Source organism: Bombus flavifrons, chromosome 9, assembly GCF_040668555.2.
Source record: "Bombus flavifrons isolate JBK064 chromosome 9, iyBomFlav1_principal, whole genome shotgun sequence".
NCBI classification, from domain to species: Eukaryota; Metazoa; Arthropoda; class Insecta; order Hymenoptera; family Apidae; genus Bombus; species Bombus flavifrons.
This window is the reverse complement of record NC_138450.1, coordinates 2,560,477-2,576,040: the sequence shown is the minus strand read 5'-3', so window position 1 is coordinate 2,576,040 and position 15,564 is coordinate 2,560,477. Positions and strand designations below refer to the sequence as shown.

Below are 15,564 nucleotides of genomic sequence, written 5' to 3'. Positions count from 1 at the left end.
TTGCCTGAGCGTATTTTTAATTTAAGGAGTTAATGAAATATAAACCTGCACGAGATGCTATTTCGTAGAATAATTATATAAGTGGGCATCGGAGTTCATCCAATTCCTGCGTGTAATTAATTATTCGCCGGTGACGATCGATTGACGAGCATTTTACTGAATTAATTATATAATTCTGTACCTTAGTTCCAGGAGTGTTATGTGGTGTGCTATTATTATATATACGATAATGAAGTATAGATCGATCATTTTATTGTTCACAAGATGTGTTAGATATTTTAAAGTTTTATTTTAATACTTCCAAATATAAAAAAGCTGCAATAAATTGTTTTTTCTACTATAATCTGTTTGTATAAAGAAATATCTTTCATATTCTTTTCTATTCGTTAATCGATTATAAAACATTACACAATTTTATAGAAATTCTATTTTAAGCTAAATATATTGAAATGTAACAATTCTTGAACTCAAGAATTCTTGAATATTAAATGTTTATAATTGCTTATGTATACCATTTAGGAAAATAATGAAAAATATGAAGTTTCAAATATAATGTAATTTGTCATAAGATATTATTCGCAGTCTGTATAATTCTTTGTCAAATCAAATGATTGGAGTTGTTCAATAGCATGAGCAGACGGAGCATAAAATACCTCAACCACTGAGCATCACATACCTAATGATCCATGCTGTGTTATACAGCACTCGTATAACTATAAATTCACCTAAAACGCGTAAACTTTCATCTAAATCTGAATATAAATTAATTGTCAAGTACCAACTAGTTTCTGAATACTAATTCCTGAGTTTTTTTAACTATAACAATATAAATTAATGTAATGAAACTGTGATAATATAGTAATCACAAATAAATTTCGTTGTTACAGTACTTAATTATTTATTTCTTAAGTAGATGAAGTGTTGTACAATGTCTTGTACGTTATTATTGGATTCAGTGTAACACAAACGATGATCATAGAATTCATTAGCGTCAAGATACACGTGTCCGATGGATCCTGTTTACTAATTTATAGTTGTAGATACGAGCGTGGGATCTTCGTTTGTCACACGGTTAATGATGCATTCCGCGATTGCACACCAGCTACTTCATCATGTTTAAAAGATTAAGTTTCGTTAAAGCCTTTTTCGCAGTTAGATTTATAACCGTTACTAAATCGCGATGTTCCCATGTTCCATTTCTAAAACCGTTTACGATAAAAATTAGGCGAAAGCGTAGTGTTTCTAACTTTCTGCTTTGTAATATCCGATCTTCGATTTAGATTAATGACGATAATATTGAAAATCAGAAATAATATCTTTTTACTAGTAATCAAATCTCCACGTGAAATCCATGAAATCAAACGATCTTTATATAAAACGTTTCTTCGTGTCTCAATAGCTAAAGGTAGATCTAACACATTTACAGTTTTGAAAGTAAGAATTTTAAATTTTTAAAGGGCTTTAAAGTACAAAAAACTGTAAAAAAAAATTCGAAATATTCCGGAAAAATGTAATATCTAAAAGTCTGGACCACAGAGTCCCAATAAATTCTTCTCTTTTTCTAACTGTCTCGACGTTATGTAATTTGTTCTCCCGCTTTGGATGTATTCTTGTAAAAGTTTTATTAAGTGGAGAAATTCACTCCAGGAAAGTTATAAATTTTCGGACGGTGTCTCTTAGGGAATTATCTACGCCCTCTGGGACCATCTATCTATTAAAGTTCAGGTATGCATTGTGTTCAAATGCTGATAGTTATGAAGTTCTCTACTGGAGATCGTCCATTATTGTCGCCATGTGTGTTCAGTTCTTGCTTGCAACTATAACATTACTATTCATAATTGCTGTTCAATTGAGAGATATACACGCCTGTTCTTATTGCTACTAATTGCGAGAACTGTCCTTTGATTTTCTTCTTCCTATTTTTTATATGAGGCTCTCAAAAACCAAATTGATCAAATCTACTAGTGCTGAATTTTTGTATTCCATTACACAGATGATATTACATAGATACAAGATTTATATTCAGTCTTTAAAGAACAAATTGTTTACTTCTATAATTTCATTTATCTCAAGAGAATGTCATAAATAATAATAAATTAAATAATTTAACAAGGTAAATTTAAGAAGATATCGTTTGCAATATTATTATATTTTAAATACTTTTTATTATAATTTATGTTAAATCGATCATTATGGTTTTTGACCAGCTCATACATAGAAGGACTCCATTTAACCGATTTTGTACTTTCAAGAAGTTTATACATGTGTGTAGCAGAATTTAGTTTCAATGTTAAATTTAATTTAGATTCTTCAGATTCAATATCACTTATTACGAATGAAAGCAACAAACGAAAAACCTGTTACTGAATTTCGAAGCTGTTCTCTTGTAAAAAGCGGAAAGTGTGACTTACCGTATTTTTCTCCTATATTTCAAATATGTATGATATTTCAATATTTTGTATTTCTCACTGTATTATTGCAGCACGGAATTAATACCGACTTCGGTGACCATTAAAAACGTCATACAAGAAGTTGATAAACCGTTATGATTTAATGTCGATAATTAGGCATTGAAGCCTAAGTGATATAAGAAAATTATTATTTTATAACGGTGGTGAATATATATAATGATATAGTAATGATCCTGATCTTATTAAAGGTTACAATTATCTACGAATATTATTCTTTCATTAGTCAGGTTGTCGTGATTGAAACTATGATATCGTCAGGAATTCCATGGACGATCGTCTGCTTTCGACGAAGTAATGATGGAAGCTACGATTTATGCGTAAATTCATCCGTTATTACAAATGTATCGCGCGTGATTATACTCGAATCACGTTAATGCAGCATATTGAATACGTGCCGTTTCTACGTCTCTATCCAAATGTCCTCTGCACTGTTAACCATATACGTGGCTTTTCTCTGGAAAAATTAAAAGTACATCCATTAAAAAATTTTATTCAACAAATTATGCTATAGCGAATAAAATATTAATTACTAAACGAAAATCTATTTGTCCTTCCGTTTTTAATTAATATTCGTATATACGTACTTTCTATGTATATAGATCATTGTGTAAAGAAATTATATAGGAAAAAGAAAATTTCAATGTGAATTTCTAATTAAATTTCAGTTTAAAGTAAATTTTAGAAAATAAGTGTAATCACAGATATGAAATTAACGTGCGACTTTTGGAATAAAAATTTCCTTTTTCGAAATCTATATGTGATATAAATATAATATATATTTAAAAAATATTACTATTTTCGAGTAATTACGATCATATCGTTGAGGATTAACGATCTTTTACAAATTCGTATTTTTATTTGTGCGTTTAAAAGAATAGAACTTAGAAGTAAAAATTTTTTTACCTCTTAACTATTACATTAAACCGTAGATGTTTCTGCATGTATAAGATAATTTGGGAGTTCAAAAATACAAAAAATGCGCACGATACGTAAAAATATATAATATATGCAAAGTATGAAACTCGTTATAATACTTCCTGGATGAATCATTATTAGATTCCGTTAGTCTAGTTCCATTCATCGAAATATAAATTTACATAAACATCTACAGTCCAATTACTTTTTGAATATTTTACATATTTCTGCATATTACGTGTATTCTGTAAATCGCTGTACTTTCAAATTCCCCAGAAACACCAAAAAATCCGTAGTACAGTGATCAGATACCAGCAATAAACTAGATGGTGTAACGAACATTGTCCGCTCGCACATAAGCGATTCAGGGACGGTTCGGACAAGGGGTCACTCGAGGTAATCGTCACATCTTGCTCGACTCAAAAGGGAAGAGAACGGTAGTTAGTAGAGCTAGTGAGTGAGCGAGAAAGGAGACGCGAGAGGAAGAGAGAATCATAGAGTGGTTCGAAGAGGGGTTGAACAGGAATCGCAACATGGTTTGTTTGTTGAGATGTTAGCTTTTCGTCAAAGGGCGCTATTAGTATGCGGTTAGTATTACAGAACGTTGTATCGGGACACATGGATGCCACGTTGCCATCTATTACCAATTCTCTGGCATGTGGACTGTCGATCTAGCCGATGCTCTCCATCTTCTCCCTTTCCTTTAGCCATACGCATACGTTCGTGCCCTCTACGAGACTTGGCTTGTGTTCCCAACGATAGATCTCTTTGTAGAACGATCGATAGAATCGGGGACCAGTTTTGTCGATCAGACCAATAAGACGATTAGTCTTGCTGAACACAATCCTTGGTGCTAGCCGGAAATCATTGTGCGCGCATTCCAGCATGATCTACCGTTCGAGATCACCGAGACCCCTTTACTCTGCTGAGTACTTGGAATACTTGGACAAATACCGTGGCTTAAGAGGACAAGATGGCCTGTGCCTTGGCTACAGCCGCCATTGCCATTTGTTGTTTCTCGCGCCATGTTATTTGCTCAGTCAGCGCGGAATATTTTATGACGTGTGGTTACGCATCGAGGTACACACGGTTGTTTTATTGAATAATCGAAGTGGTTTCATAGAACCGAAATTAGCGTAGGGCTTTGGGAAATTTCTTTTAATATTTTATTCGTAGATGTTTTTTCATGCACTTGTGAAAGAACTTAAATTTGGAGACTGCGAGCAAAAGATATGATAAGCAATGTTGAAATTCGTTAATCGATTTCATATTAGTGCAACTATTCCCTTGTCCAGTTTTGGAGCTAAATATGTGTTTTTTGTACTCTTTAAAATTTTGAATATATTGTAATATTGTATATATAATATATTGAATATATTGTAATATATTGTAATATTAGAACGTTGAAAATATTAAGATACAATACTTGTGCTACGTTTACGTTACGTGTACAACTTTTAAAAAAGTTCGTGTCAACTTACTAGATATTTTTGAAAACCTTGCATCTTTTGAGTTAACAGGTTGTTTATTCTCAATTACGTTATATTAAAATCCTCCTGTTCGATCATAAAGTAACATTTAAACCAGAAAATTAGCAAAAATGTACTCATCATATTTCTCTCTTGTGGTCTGCAAATATTTACATATTTATTTTTATCATATTACTGTAATTCTAACTGGTCATGTATAGTGGTATTCATCTCCATATTAAAAGTCGATAGTGTTCTAGTGTTAATATATGTATAATGAATCTCTGATTATGTACAGACAATTCAAGCTAAGAAACATTGACCGGAAAAAATTGGTATACTATACCAAAATTAGAAATGGCCAAAGTTTCTTTCTATGTTTGTAATTTTCGATCGCTTCTTCGCTTTTAAAATGAAAATTGCGGAACTTTGGTTAGTAACCAACAAATTAGGACGCAAACAGTATCGCTGCTTTAATTGTTAGCATATTTTAACCGTAATTTTCCTTTGTTCCAGTTGTTTGAGCCCAAGGTCTGCGCTGTTCTACGAGTTCCCGCCTAACGGTAAGTCGCTTGGTTGCATGGACTTCGTAGGTTCATTTGTCACTGTTTAAGATTTAAAAGAGACTTGGAGAAAACTCCAGTTCAGTAATTCTACGAGTGCCTTTCATTTGCCAAGTAAAAGTAGGACGTATTCATTGTTTTAACCGGCAAAGACAAGCAACTGGATGAGAGTACCATATTATTAACAGACTGGCCCTATTCGTGTTGCATAAATTTCAAACGAATCTTAGTTCAGGATGTCGTTAGACCGAAATATCTCAAGGAACAGGAAATTTGAGAATGTATATGTGAAAGGATAACATCTTGCTTCCTTGATGTTTATAGAAATTCTTGTCGAAACTCTAATGATAATAACAAACTTTTAGGAAGTTAGTCTATCTTTTTTGATAACGTATAGGTGCTCTAAGATATTTCGTCGATTTATGTTTCAGAAACTTGTTAAGTAGTTGGTTAAGCATAATATGTTCATAAGTAACTGGTTTGGTGCTATATTCTGAGAGCCATATTTATTTTTAATTAAAGTAAGGTGAAACTACGTTAATTGTATATATCTATTAAAAACAACCAGAGAACGAATTGTAGAAATATCAGGTTGTAATATATATTCGTCTTGTTTTCTCCGATTAATATAATAGAAGAATGCAAATAGGACGAATATATATGTCGGGTTTACATTAGAATTAGGGTTAGTGACGTGAAACGAATCTTCGTTTGGATTACACATTGTCGTTATGCGATAGAAAAGACATTGACTAGTGCAAATATGATTATTACAGAATTTGACAAGTAACCGTGGTAATTAGATACTCGAGAAGCTAATGACAATGATCCTAGGTTCAATAACGAATCCGCGGACAACGGGATGATAGATGAACGTACTCACAAAATCTAGGTCTGACTCTTTGTTGGTAAAATGTGAAATAATCACTAGTCGTAAAGTCTTCTTTAGTCGATGAGATCGCGAGAGAGAATGACTTTCCCGTCCCGATGATGCCACAGAGGAAAACTACAATGGGGTGTGTCTAGGGACACGAGATCATCGGATTCGTCGAGGATAGCCTTCGTTCAGAAAGTAAGGGAAATTGGCGTTGCTGCTAATTGGTCAATCTCCATATCGGTGGTTAGAAAAAGATGCTAGCCGCTCTCGAGGGAAAGCTGCACGTGTACTGTGGAAACGCATCGACATCTGGCGATCATCTTACTTGAAGAATAGGGTCTGCAAGTGGCAAGCTACGGGACAGAGACCGTTGGAATGTTTACTGTCGAGTGTTACAACTATTTCCTTTTTAAGGAGAGCTATAGAATTACTCCATATCTTTGTTAGACAAAGCGTCCATCCCGTGACCGCGGCTACGTTCGGCGACTGGTTGGCGCCTCGAGCCCAAGCTCATTATCACAAATCTCGAACAAATACAATCGGATCGAATGACGACAATTGTTTAATTACGCCTATGATAGAATCTAGATTACGGTGTTAAGGTATTTTCCCGGAGTTCCAAAGGGAAGGCTCCGATGTCCTTTCATCTCCGACATATATTACAACCTAATATTTATGAAGAAAGAGACTTTTTAAAGTTTTTATAGCAAGAAAAGGTAGGAAATGTTCTAATATTTTTCCGAATTGAAATATGGTACATGCATTAGCATTTACGTTTCAGGTAGCAATCGATTCGATGATTATACAAAAACGTTTCTGTTACAATTCATCGTTTTGATTCGATTTTCAAACGACGCATTTTAAAATTCGTTGAGCTTTATATTTCACAACCGAAGCAACAAAAAATGCATATATGTTTTTATGAACCGTTTCCCTTGTTTCGATTGCCTCTGCGTGATTTCGAAATATGTTTGTTAAAACTTGGAATCGTTGTTTGATGAATACGACTCACAGATTTAAATATCAGGATAAAGCAATATATTCCAATTTTCTTATTTTATTGCCTGCATCCTTGTTTTTAATTCTTCCCTTATATTTAAAGATATATCTAGTTTATTATATCCTATATGTAACACTTGCATGGAAAATAAGAAAGAAATATAATAATTTCATACAAAGAAATATTAAATTCATTTTGGTTGGTGTATAAAACATTTCAAATTGGCACACCATTCTAATACTCGTATATTCATATAAACAATGACTTTCGAAATAAATTGAAATGCGAACAGTCATTGTAACGATTCATATGTATATATTATTCTCTTAAATGTGTTGTTTTTTACATCTATCAATCTGTTTAACGTACATCATATCCCAAACCTTTTATGAGTACTTAATGCGCAACGTTGTACAAAAATTGAAAATCAAACAAAGAAGGAAATTGAAGAACAAAAATATAGCCAATACTTTGTCAAATACGCAAGAAGTTACTCCAGAATACGTACATACAAACAATTTACATATATTACACATTAGAAAGACAAACAATTTTCGTTAAACTTGTAGATCTCTTGTCCAAAGTCGGTTATATCAAACTATTAAATACCGTCGTTCAAAATAAAAAGAACAAATTTATAATCAGTTTTAGATCCATATATATTCAATTGCTTCGTATAGAATGGAATAACAGAGATACACGCTGCAACCTTTATTTAAAAGAACTAACTTTCATCTTATTCAAAATTCCTAGAATAAAAAGTATTCAGGCAGAAATATGTTCGCCATTTAAAGTAAATTATAATTGAATATAGGCATTTAAATAGAATCGCAATTATTTTACGAAGTTGTCCGTTCTGGTTGACCTTTCAATTTAGTTTTGCGATGTTCTTTAATGGAACAGCATAATCCGTATCGTATTATCAAATGCGGTGGCATTGTAAAGCAAACAGTTATGGATATCAGTAGGTACAATAAGTGGTCGCGAGGCGGAGTTTTCATCCGCAAGAGAGAAAGAGAGAGAGGGAGCGTTGGGGGGGTAGAGAGAGGGGAAATATTTGGTCTGAATACAGTCCCGGAGTTATTTAATGCGTTGACTAAGGTTCTACACGGTGCATGCATTCACCGAAGCGGTATAGAGGCTTATTCCAAGAAGGAACGTTGCTCGTTCGTGCACGTCACTCCCAATGAAATATATCTAAATGGTGCAACAATGGGCTAGCGCGCTCACGATGGTACTCGGCCATCTTCTTTCCGTGCTACCATTCCAGGGAGACTGCATCGTTATGCGAAGTTCGCCACGCGCCTTTGAAATTCTCCGCTTGGCGGAGATCGGTCCATTTTATGCGTGCAGCTGCCTCCGCATATGCCTACCCTTGCGTGTCTTTACTCTATACAACAATGATGTCCTGTATCTTATCTGTTCGCAGATTATGCGAATAGCAATAGCCACGGACCTACGTGTTTATAACGGCGCGCACGAATTGCGTTTAACAGACAAAGCACTACGATATAATTTTACCGTGAACCACAAAAATGTTCGTATACGTTCTTCTTTTTCGAAATATCTTTAGACGCTGATGCGATGCACTGTAGGTCACAGTGTCGTATTCGACATGAGTATGCTAATTATAAAAATTAATTTTAGTTCTTTCCTTACGTCCGTAATTTTTCTGCATTTCATCAGGTACTTTCACAATCGAAACATAAAATAGAAATGTCAAAATAGACTCATGGACGACAGTTAGAACTAAATCAGAAGTAAATTTTTGATAAACGTTGAATTCACTACTTAAAATTCAAAGTAATTCATGAAAACTTTAAAGTGTGACACTTTCTGGCCACTATGGAAATATCGGACTCCTGACCTTTCTTACCACATTTCAAAGTGGATCGATCGGTGAAAATCGAAGAAAAAAGAGCGGAAGAAACGTCTTATCATCATACTAGGTGTATAAAAACACTTCAATCCACAGTCGATTTCCACGGCTGCAGCGGTGCAGCAGGAACGCTCTGGAACGTAGTAATATCGAAGGTAGACATCGAGCACGAGAAATAAAATCAAGAAGAAGGGCCGAAATGGCCGCGTCGTATCATTGGAATTTTTCAAGATATCGAAAAACACTTTAGATCCCATATTGGAGAGGCAGTTGGCGCGCAAGCCAAGGAGGTTAGCATTGATATTTCATTTCTATTGACTTTACTTTCTATCCTCGCTCCTTCGGCCTCACCATTTCCATTGCTATGAATATATAATTAAGAGGAACGTCCTCTCGTACTATCCGTGAACGTACAGTGGCTCACGAAGGTATTTCAACACTTGCCACAGAAAACGTTTATCTATATATATATATATTGTACGCGTTATATAAAAGATTTAAAAATTTCATTGGATCAATAATAAGGCACGACTGTTATGATTATATTGGAAAGTATTAAGTTAAATGTTGGATTGAATATCTGCCGGTTTTTTCAGAGTCCGTAAATAGATATGCGTCGAAATAATTCGAAATTTTTCATGAGATGTACATCGAGTAACTGATTAACATATCGGTATCTGTTTATATTGTTTAATGATATTCAATCCAAATATTTTAATTTCATTAGCAGTTGATGCATATTAAGGTGACTTTCCATCAAAATATACATACAGTAGAACTATTTTGAATATTTGCATAATATACATTAAATATAAATATCCAGATACATAAATGCTCTCGCGAAGTTTTCGCTTATTCCTTCAGAAATATTTCAGTGTACTGTCGTCAAATAAATAATAAGTAATTCCAAAGTCCCTGGAGAAACGTGTAATCTAGCAGTTCTGTTTTACTCTCACGTAGACAATTCGACAAAGATAAATCAGATTAGATCAAGAACGTACTCTAAATGGTATGCGTTTAACAGTAATTTCATGTAAGAGGCGTCGATGTCGGATTGTTACAGGCCTTAGCTGCTGTCACCGAGTACAGCAAGCTACCGAATTCAAGCATAGACCAAAACTTGCGAAGCTTGCCGGAGTACACAAACACGTTCGCTCAGCTTGCTTGCTTGTTGAGCGAAATGCTTCAACTGCGACAAAGCAAGTGTTTGTTTTAACTGGAATCCAAGAGATGGTTAATTGCAACAACACTGTGCAGGGAAAGACTGAGAACAATCGATTGGATTGATTTTTCATAGAATTTAAAATATTTTATAGAAGCTACACTGTACGGAATAATCGAAGGGTCGTTACTTTGAACGGTTTCATTTTATTAATCAGGTTTCAATATGTTTGCGTTTAATTACATTTATTTACGTTTCAATTATTCACAATATATTACAAATTTATTCGTATATATCAACTTCGTACATAAAAAAGACTGATTTTAAAAACAATCATTTTAAAAAAGGACAGATATAAGAAGTTGATATAAAAATTTCAGTGAGATGGAAAGCGATCCTCTAATCATTTTGAGCAGTGTACTGTTCGTGAATAATTTAAGAAATATCAATGAGCAATGAATTCTTGCGAAATTGTGCAGGTGGTATAGTCTTGTCGTGGAAGCAAGTCTGATGAACTGCTTATTCTTACATGTGCGTTTTAATAGTGAACACATCAATGCTCTTTGGGGCTATTAATTTCTGCACCTGTTTAAGGAAGTTCAGCTGTTCAAATAAGGAATGAAATAGCCAACATGTATTTCCTCGAGGACCATAATTTCCCTATAACAAATACATTATAGAATCGTCACGTATATTGTATACAAAAATTACACTGTAGTTTGAATTTTCACTTTATACATTTAATTTATAACTACGTGTCTATAATTTTAATGATAACTTGTTATATAAATGATAAACTCGTTTGCAAATGTAACTGGGAAATATTTATTGTTGCTTATGTATTGATAATATTTCCTTACTTGTACCCTGAAAAATACGTGTAACTACAATGATTTTTGTTCAATTTATAATATTAATTGTCACGTTCGAAAAAATTTTTCTATATTTATTTATTGTGCATATACACATACATATTCCGTGTTGCGTTAGATATAGTATTCGTTGTAACTTTGTAAAAACGCGTTATAAAATATGGTCCCTCTGTTTGTTGAAGAAAGCAGAAAAGCCCGTCTTGTATCTATATATAGGACAAACTATTTTGTACCAGTGAGCGTGAACGTACGTCTGAAAGTTTCGGAGAGAAGAGAATCCGCTTGCAAACTCGTTATCTTAGCAATCATATACAGGATATACAAAAAAATTCACCGAAAGTCGATGGAATCGTTATTGCGAGTGTAATTTCTTTGTTCTCTGTTATTTCTGTCTCAAACTTATATCGAATTGATCGGAAGCTTCATCGTCTCTACAGAATGATCTATTGAAAACCACTCAACCGGTTATATATTTCTCTTCGTTGGTAAAGGCCCCTTTTCGATTATTTTCTCGTCTTCGGTTTTCCTCGTTTACTCCGCAGGAAGTACCATCAACCTTTGATCTATCTTTGATGCAATCTGCTTTCGTTTTAAATAAAATAAATTATTCATCTTTTCGTTAGCAAAGCATCGATATATATGAGCGATTTCGAAATCAAATTCTTCTATTCCATTTCTTGGAAGTTTGTTAAATTAGATCATCAGAGTACATAATTATTGCTTAATTCATCCAAAACGATTAATCTCGATCGAACCAATCCATTTCTCTTCAAGAGGAAATGCCAAGGAATGTTGTAATATTTTCTCCAGGTTTTTAAAAATATTTTACCGAAGAAATTACGAAATAAAAGTTAAAAAATCTTAATTTATGTCTTTACTTGTTATTTAGAATGATCTGCAATTATACTAACTGATAGAGGAGTAAATGTCTGTAAAGCTTAATTTGAGTTTTTGGCACCCAACGCGGCGTGAATATCTGCACGCCCAAATTAAGGGAAATTCCAACTTGTTCCATAGTCGCTTGGCACGCTAGGCAATCACGGGTACCACTACGTACAACTAACTGGTAGAACAATGCTGTCATAAACCATTTCCCTCCCTTGAGGAACATTTTCAAAATTCAATACAACCTCATCCCGGTCAGTGTGACCGTGTCAATCAAAAAAACGATTAGGTGCTTTATTTTGAAGAAATTTTCACCTCTATGACAAACGTGCGGAGAAAAAGAAATGTCATGTTATCAGTCATATAGTCATGATTAATCACCAATAAATGCATAAATAAAACTATATAAATAAAATGAAGTATATATATACTTTTTAATTAATATTCAGTACTCCTTCGAATTACAGAGTCGAATGTTACACGTTGTATTTATAAGATTCAAGATAACCTTCGTATCTCGATGAAATAGTAAAACAACACGGAACTAGTTGTTACACTGTATCTATGTCTTGATACTATGCGACATTTGAAACAAAAGGATTTCATATAACAAAGGATTATAAGTAGGCAACATACTACGATTATCCAACTAATGTTGAAATAAATGTAAAGTTTCAATATTTGAAAATTTTGTTTAAAATCGTTGTAAAATATTCAAAAACTAAAGAACACGAAGAAAAAATATCCAATCTTTCTATGATATTTGCGCCAGAAAATAAAAAAATGTTTATATCTAGATACTCGTTCGCGCACGCTATAGTTAAGAAAGTAAACGGTCACGCGAATTTTATATATTTTGCCCTGGAAGTCATGATAGATTGAAATACACTGCACCATACATTTAATTTCTGCAAAATATTATATCGCATTTGCACGCTTGTTTTCTGACAATATTACCAGTCATTTTCACTGTTAAAAATTCGATAGTCCATGAAATTTTATCAGTCGTAAAAGTTTAGTAACGTGGGTCACGGATGATTACCGTGCGAATCAACGTGTTAAACGAATGCGGATACGAATATTTCAGAAATCGTTCATTTCAAGGGCGGTTCAACTGTTATTTACAGTGTCGCAAATAATCGAATGAATCGGAGTTGGCCGCAACATCGCTGTCCATTAATGGATAATTCAGGCGTGCCGTTAGTTACTCTACCTACCCGATCCTCTCGCTCTGTGCTGCGACAGTATATTGTATTAGCGTCAACACATCCGTTTATTAGCACCGACAACAGCACCACCTAATTAGCTACCTTTGCGCCATGAATGTTAGCTGGAACGAATTATCATGCTTCCAACTCGATGCTTATCGTCAAGCTAACTCACCAGATCCGCCAGATACACCTCTGATACTCGTGGTTGCTTCTCTTACGACACACCTAACGTCTATTACTTCACTTGATTACCTAATCGACATAATTATCTGTTTCGGTCAAATGGTCAAATACGTTAGTAGTAATTGGTTGTCATGTAGCAGTCGCTGCGCAATTAGGTAATGCCCTAGCCATTGTCATTGCATATTCTGATCATCTGATCATCTAAAATCCTTGATTCTATATGGATGTGTGAGAAACTTGGCTAAACAGCGTGGCAAATATTTAAATCGGTAGCAATATCTGCGTTTGATATTAATCTCCTTGACTCTTTCGACTTTGATAATGTATCTGTAAGTAATCTTTGGATTAGTCAATTTTGAGATACCGGAGTAGCAAAGTTATCATCATATAATTATACCTATATAATTTTTCTTATGACTTCGTAAAAATATACAACTAACAATATATATATGCAATTAATGTACTGAACTATCTAGATAGCGAATATATTCTAATTTTCTAAATTTCCCGCGTAATATACAGTTCATACGTTTATTTAAACAGCGCGATAGGATAATTAACGCGTGCTCGCGTTTTGTTGGAAATTATTTGCATAAGGCGAGAAAACAAATGAGTTTTCTATGTAATAATCAAGGCGTGTATTTCGTGAATTGCAAGTTACCATTGTACCAACGCGAATGACGGTTTGGCGAGTGCATGAGTCTCACTGCAAATCATAAAGAACTTTTAAGTCAGACTTTATACTCCTTAAATCGCCTGTTCCCAGCTGTTGCAAACTTGTCGGCCGGTTATAATTCCATAACAAATGTCTCTAGCTTCATTTCGAGGATCATTTGGTCAAAGTAAAAATAATATTTGATTTAATGGACCTGCGAAACTAAATAAACAATCCAATTTATGTGCACTTCGTTGAGCACAGTTAGAGAATATTGTTTCCTCTGGCTACGAAAAAGTATAGAAAGCTAAATTTACATCGAACTGTAATCTCTTTTTGCAGTTCTTTTTTCACGTAACTATTTTAGAGAAAGAATTTCTCTATCTTGAATAGAGTTTCAAAGAATATTAATAATTTTTGTGATGTGAGAATTTTATGTAAAAACTAATGTAATATGACCATATAACTTTCTATGAGATTTTTTCTTCTGTATTTAATGAAAAAAATAACTATAGCAGCAGGTGTCAGCAAATAATACATCAAAATTTTATAAACAGTACGCTTAGAACAATCACGAAATTTTTAAATATTACTTATCCAAAGGATAGTCAAAAATTTACCCCCGATAATGCATTCTGATCTAAGTCGATATCAAAATTTGTTCTGAAGATATATTAGCACTTTAAAGTATAACTGCTAGTCTATAGAACTATGAATGATAGACCGTAGTAGTTTGACCAACATCTTTTGCAGGGAACGCGTATGTTTAATAGTAGCAATAGTAAAAAAGAAAAAGACCGTAGACGCTGTCTGTCAATGACCAACGCACTGTTAACCAAGTTGTGATTGGTTAATGACGCGGCACGAGTGAAAGGTCCGAGCGTGTGAGAGAGACAGCGGTAGAGAATTGTTGAACAATTCGGCACTCCTAACGACGATATCTCAACAACGGAAAGTATGATCGAAATGGAACAAAAAGCATTTTGCAGAGGAAGGTTTACTATTTTTGATGACTCTAACTTGATTCACAAAATTTTCATTAGTTTTGTAACAGTAATTGTTTAAACCTTTAGTAATTCTAATAGGTGTTACTTCTGTGTTTAAGGTTTATCGGAATAAATATGTATATTTCTTGGACAATGTCGTTCATAATGTTATTAGAGCTATGTAAATATTGAAAAATTTCGAATAAAATATCAATAAGGTTGGTTTTAAACTTTTTAGACAATTGAAAGATCAATTAACGAAAGTGAGTACTTCTTTACTTATTCGCAAAAAATTTGCATGTTTAATAGCAATAAAAATTTGATCGGAAAAATAAGAATATTTGATTAGAAAACTGAATGCTTTATCATATTTCTAACAATATTACAATTTGTTCTTACTTTGACAATCAATGAAAAACTTTTCAAGGAAATATAA

At 33.6% G+C, this 15,564-nt stretch overlaps 1 protein-coding gene across 2 annotated transcripts in view; it reads left to right on the top strand.

The window, feature by feature from the left end:
- The window catches only part of LOC138183021 (SAM and SH3 domain-containing protein 1), a 373,195-nt gene that overhangs the window by 296,954 nt on the left and 60,677 nt on the right, over positions 1-15,564 (top strand). For both annotated transcript variants that reach the window (XM_069119538.1, XM_069119537.1), the window contains exon 4: positions 5,372-5,418. In XM_069119538.1, the coding sequence (XP_068975639.1) occupies positions 5,372-5,418 (47 nt within the window). The remainder of the gene's footprint in view (positions 1-5,371; positions 5,419-15,564) is intronic.